The sequence below is a fragment of the Tupaia chinensis genome, unplaced genomic scaffold (genome assembly GCF_000334495.1).
Source record: "Tupaia chinensis unplaced genomic scaffold, TupChi_1.0 Scaffold000165_2, whole genome shotgun sequence".
Taxonomy (NCBI): domain Eukaryota; kingdom Metazoa; phylum Chordata; class Mammalia; order Scandentia; family Tupaiidae; genus Tupaia; species Tupaia belangeri.
In genome coordinates, this window is record NW_006159640.1 from 2914964 (window position 1) to 2920647 (window position 5684).

The window sequence follows — 5684 nt, forward strand, 5'->3', positions numbered from 1 at the left end:
TCTGGGGAGCATTGGCACCCTTTAAGCAAAACCCTTCAAAAAAAAAAAAAAAAAAAGAACTTACTAGTACCATAAGATAATAATAATAATAAATAAAAATTTAAAACACTAATCCAGTATTGGGGCCAGCAGGTGGAATAGTAGTTAAGGCCCGGGACTCCCACATGGCTGACTGAAGTTCTAGTTCCAGGTCTAGGGACTTGAAACTCATGCCAGGCGGGTGTGCACACATGCCCAAAATCCCAGAAGGAGAATGGGAGGGATGATAGTGTGGCCTCTGGGGGGGGGGGGATTTCTCACTTTCCTTGTCTCTCTTTGGTGAGCGCATGTGCCCTATGGCAAAAACCTTAAAAAAAAAAAAAAATTAGTCCAGGCTCTATCTGTGCTCAGTCTCTGCTTCTGCACGGAGAAGCAGGAACAAGTCATTGGAGAACACGCTGTCGGAGTAGATGAAAGTCCAAGTCAGGGAAGGTGCCTTATTCTTAGAACTCAGTGCTGGGCAAGAGAGGTAGAGAGAGAGATGAGGGTGAAGCCCAGGACCTGGAGGCAGAAGACCTGGGTTTGAGGCCCAGCACCACCACTCGCGAGCTGAGTGACCTTGGGTGAGACAGACTATTTCTAAGCGGCAGATCCTCCTCTGTAAGTGGGTCAATGTCAGCTACTCCCCCACTGACAATATCTTTGCTTGCTTCCCTCCACCAGAATTTCCTGCTGCTGAATCCTCAGAACCTATGAGTGTGCCTGGCACAGAGCAAGTGCTCGGTAGATATTTGTGGAATAAATAAATCCATCCAGGCCAGCTGGTGGTGTGGTGGCTAAGCAGCTGGATCCCACATGACAGACTCAGACGTTCAAGTCCCAGACCTGGTAGCTTCAAAACCACACCGGAACCTGTGAGTGCATGCACAAAATCCTGGGGGAGAGAACAGAGGAGAAGGGATTGTGGCATGACCCTCCCTCCTGGATGGGCTTTCTCACTTCCTCTCTCTCCTCTCTCTCCAGCAAGTGCACATGCCCTTTAGTAAATTTTTTAAAATAAAAAGTAAATGAATCCGACAGAACTTTCTGAGTGCCTACTACACGCCAGGTGTATGCTAGCTGTCAGGAAAGCATGGTGAGCATGACAGGACAGGCACTGACCTCATGCACCTCACAGATTAGCCACATGACCCCCGCATGCCTGTCAAATCACAGTCCAAGATGAAGTGTGAGATGCAAAGTGGAGTATGTATGGATTAGAGTAGGTCAGGGAGATCAGGGAGGGCTTCTCTGAGGAGGTGATGCTTGAGAGCTGAAAGGGGAAGACAACTTGGTAAAGAGCATTCTAGGTAGAAGTAACAGCATATGCAAAGGCCCTGGGACAGACAGCATGGATGTATGGCGTTCTGACACAGACCAGTGAGGCTACAGCAGAGCAAGCCAGAGGACCACAGGGTTTGGGGAGGCCAGAAAGGGGCTTGGTGCCCTGCAGCACGGGTGGTAGCACCGTGTGACTCTCACAGGCAATGAGAGGCCATTGAAGGGGCTAAGAAGAGCAGATTCCCCTTCTCAAAGCATGTCTGGCTGGGGCTCTGATGGGAGACGCAGGAGTGGAAGCAGGGAGATGGGTAGGGGTATTATCGGGCTAGTTGAGACTAGGGTGGTGGCGACAGATGCAGAGAGAAGCCTGTCCTCCAGCCAGCAGCTCTCCGAGTCGGAGCCACCTGTGTTCCAGGGCCCAGCTCTGAACCTGGCACTGTGACGCGCTTAAACTCCCACGTCACCTAGATGAATGAAGGGTGGTCTCACTCATCCTCGCAGCCGCCACGTGAGGCAGATTCATTTCCACTTGCAGGTGTGGACACTGAGCCTCCAAGAGGTGCCGTGACTTACCCAGGACCCCACACTGTAAGTAAAACCAGGCCCTGCCCACTGTCTACGACTGCAAGGTCCCGCATCTTCCCGGTCCCAGGCTGCAGCTGTCGTCACAGGTAGCACCGCTATCACACAGTGGATCACAGCAAGAGCCAGAGCTGGAGCCCTGCCCAAGGCCGCCAGAGTTACAGGCAGAGTCGGGCCCTGGAAGTCAGTTGCACAGAGCTGGGTGGGAGGGAAGGGGAGAGTGAGGATAGGGGGGTAGCTGGGTCCTCACCGCCAGGGGAACGATGGAGGCCCGGCCCTTCTTGGTGACAGGTTTCTCCTTCAGGCTGGTCAGGAGCAGATCTAGGAGGTCCCGCACATCGCAGCTGGGCTTGCGCAGTATCAGCTGCCGCCACATCTCTGCCCCATTGCTGAGAGGTCAGAGGGGGGCGGGTTAGTGCCAGCCGGGCCAGGGAGCCCACTCTGCTGCCAAACGATTTGGGGAGGGTGAAGGTAAGATGTCAGTGAGAGCACCCAAGGGAGCCAGCAAGGAATGGTCCACAAAATACTTCCAGGGAGGTGGGGGCTAACCGCGGTTAGAGGCCCGATTTCCCAGACTTTATGCCAGTGCTTTATGCACAATGTTTTGTGTGTGTGTTTTTGGTTTTTGTTTTTGTTTTTTGAGAGGTTTTTGCTATAGGGCACTTGTGCTCGCCAGAAAGACAAAGAGACAGAGAGACAAAAAGCGAGAAATCACCCCCCAGGGAGGATGGCCACGCCGCAATCCCTTCTCCTCCATTCTCCTCTTGGGATCTTGGGCACACACGCACACGCGCCTGGCATGGGTTTAAGCCACCAGGCCCACGACTCGAACCACAGTCAACTACATGGGAGTCCCGCAATGTAGCCATTATGTTATCTGCTAGTCCCTTATGTACAATTGATTACTTTGGAGATATTTATTGAGCATCTCCTGTGCACCAGGTGCCAGGCAAATCTCTGGGGATACTGATGTGAACAAGAATTCAAGACCCTCCAGGTCATGGACTTTTCATGATGACCCTCAGGGTGGACACTGAGGCCCATTTCACAGATGTGCGTTGAGGCTCAGAGAGGTGAAGTTACTAATCCCTCACTACATAGTTAATGTGCTGCAGAGTTAAGATGTGGCCAGGTCTGACTCCAAAGCCTGGGCTCATGCCACTGTGCCAAGAAGCAAGGATGGAGGTGTTCAAGCCCCTGGGGACCTGAATCTTGCACTGGTCACATTCCATCAGAGGTGACCCTTCCAGCCCCTTTTAAGGTGGTCCTTCAGGTCAGGAAAAGCATTTGTGTGGGCTGGACGCCAGCCTGCAGGTGCTCCCCTCATGGGGTGTTAAGTGCACTAAATGCACTGCTGGGCCAGTATCTAAAGGGTTAACAAAAACCTTTTCCCCTGCACCCTAGCCTTCCTTTCACTCTCTAGCTCTGTTCCCCTGGAAACCTGATAAAGATAGCATGTCAACTATGTTGCTAGGCAACATTGCTTATGGTAAAAATGACCAGACTGGTAAATTGCATCTGGACTGGGAGAAACTCTGAATGAACCATAAGAACTGATGGGGACGCTGTGGTGCTGAGTTTCCCAGGGCACAGAGACTTGTTACTGGGCTTGCTCCTGTGGGGACCAGGGGAGGCACGCCTATGGAGTTAGTGTAAGCAACATGGCCCTGTGATGCCCGCACCATTTAAGCCAGGACAGTTCTTGCACCCACGTCCTGTGGGTCTCCTTCCCTCCCACCTGCCTCTACCTGGAAGGCCTGAGGTCAGCTCCCTGCACTCAGAGCTAGAGAAGGGACAGAAGTAAGGCATCCAGTGTGCCAAGCTTAAGGAGGCCCTCGTGCTCAGGCTCATGCTAGTGCAGGCTTGGCATTTGAGAGTCAGTACCTCCTTAAGTGCTGTGCCCAGGCCAGCCAGAGGGATGGTGGTTGGGCAGCTGGATTGAACAAGGCCAACTGTGTGGTTGGAGACCTGACATGGTGTGCCCAGAATCCCGAAGGAAGATGGAAAAGGGATTGTAGTGCAGCCACTCCCCTTGGGGAGCTCTCTCTCTCTCTCTCTCTTTCTCTCTCTCACGAGTACACATGCCCTATAGCAAACTAAAAAGAAAGAAAAGAGAAAAAGGAAGAAAAGAAGGAAGGAATGAAGAAGAAAGAAGAAAAAGAAGGAAAGAAAGAAAAAAGGAAGGATAAAGAAAGGAGAAAAAGAAAAAGAAAGAAATAGAAAGAAAGAGAGAGAAAAGAAACAAAGAGAAATTTAAAAAGGAAGGAAGAGAGAAAAAGAGAAGAGGAAAGAAAGAAGAAAAGGAAGAAAAGGAAGTGTGCCCTGGTGGCTGGCTTGCCTCAGTGCCAGCTGCCTGGCCTGGCCTGGCCTGGCCTGGCGCACAGGCTGCCGCTAGGACTTCTCCTGAGGCGCCCCTGACACTGCCCTGTCCTCTATCCTGGACGACCGCTGGTGGTCTTTGAGTCTGCTTACCGGACCCAAAAGAAACCCTCCTGGTGGGCGGCACTGTCAGAAAGGGTTATTCTCCCCAGTGAAATTGTCAGCCAGATCCCACCAAACCATGTGGTCTTGGTCTCTGTGGGTGGCCCCACTGTCCTTACAGAGCACATCCCTTTCACGCAGTGTTGTGGGTTTTTTTGTTTTTTTGTTTCTTGTTTTTGGAGAGGTTTTTGCTACAAGGTGCGTGCGCTCGCCAGACAGACAGAGAGAGACAGAGAGACAGAAAGCGAGAAATCACCCCCCAGAGGGGATGGTCACGCCGCAATCCCTTCTCTTCCATTCTGCTCTCAGGATCTTGGGCACGTTCGCACATGCGCCCGGCGTGAGTTTTAAGCCACCGGGTCCAGGATGCGAACCGTGGTCAACTACCTGGGAATTCAGCGACATAGCCATTACGCTAACTGCTGGTTCCCTCTGCACAATATTGTTACATTTTCCCTCGACCAAGGTGTGGATCCCGCTGCCTTGCTTCATTCATTCAAAGAAGGCGCAAGAACTTCCCAGGCTTCGAGACTGAAGCTAGCCAGCCTGGTCTCTCCTGCCCCTGAGCTCATCACCCAGCCAGTCCTCTCTGCCGGTCAGACAGTGAGCTCCCTGAGGGCAGTGAGCATGGGCATGCTTGCCCACAGCCTGCCCGGCAGGCGCCCAGCCCAGCAGGCTGCAATCCTTTGTCATGACCACCCCTCTGGGCTCTTGCCTATCTTCCAAAAGATTCTCAATTCACATATTCTTAGTGTCTAGAGAGGGCAAGGGACTCCCCTAGACTACACAGAGGCTAGAGGCAGAGTTAAGACTGACGCTGAGTCCTCCTCTCCAAGGCATCATTAAAGAGCTGGGGGTTCGGAGTCAGACCTGAGCCCAGGTCCTGCAGCTTGCTCAGTGGGCGCTGTGGGCGAGAAACTTCCCCTGAGCCTCGGGACCCTCCTCTGTGAAATGGGGCAGTGCGAGAACCCGAGACTGAATGGATGCTCAGCCCTGACACCAACGGGGCTCAGGGGGGGATTCAAAGTGGCCGTGAACACGGCGGGTCACAGGAGAGGGGCCACCGGTCAGGGGCTTCCTTCTCTGAACAAAAGAGGGGTTCCCAGCCTAGAGTAGAGGCTGTTTCAACCCTCTGAGGGGTGGTTGGGAGCCCCCCTTCCTTGATACCTGTCCAGCGGGAGGGGGCACATGAGCAGGGCCACCACGACCTCGGTCATGAAGGAGCTGGCCAGGAGGGAGACTGGCAGCAGGGCCACCTCGCGGGCCCGTGGCTCCTGGATGTGGCTCAGCTGCACGTAGATGCCCTGCATGATTTCTGGGAT

The 5684-nt window shown here is 53.2% G+C and overlaps 1 protein-coding gene across 11 annotated transcripts in view; it reads right to left on the bottom strand.

Annotated features, from left to right (window-relative positions):
* The window catches only part of MROH7 (maestro heat like repeat family member 7), a 59392-nt gene that overhangs the window by 23925 nt on the left and 29783 nt on the right, over nt 1-5684 (bottom strand). For 10 of the 11 annotated variants that reach the window (XM_027770890.1, XM_027770892.1, XM_014586903.1 and 7 more), the window contains 2 exons: nt 5530-5684; nt 2132-2270 (listed from right to left, as the gene is read on the bottom strand). In XM_027770890.1, coding sequence (XP_027626691.1) covers nt 2132-2270; nt 5530-5684 — 294 coding nt within the window. The remainder of the gene's footprint in view (nt 1-2131; nt 2271-5529) is intronic. The other variant, XM_027770894.1, reaches the window with a different exon arrangement.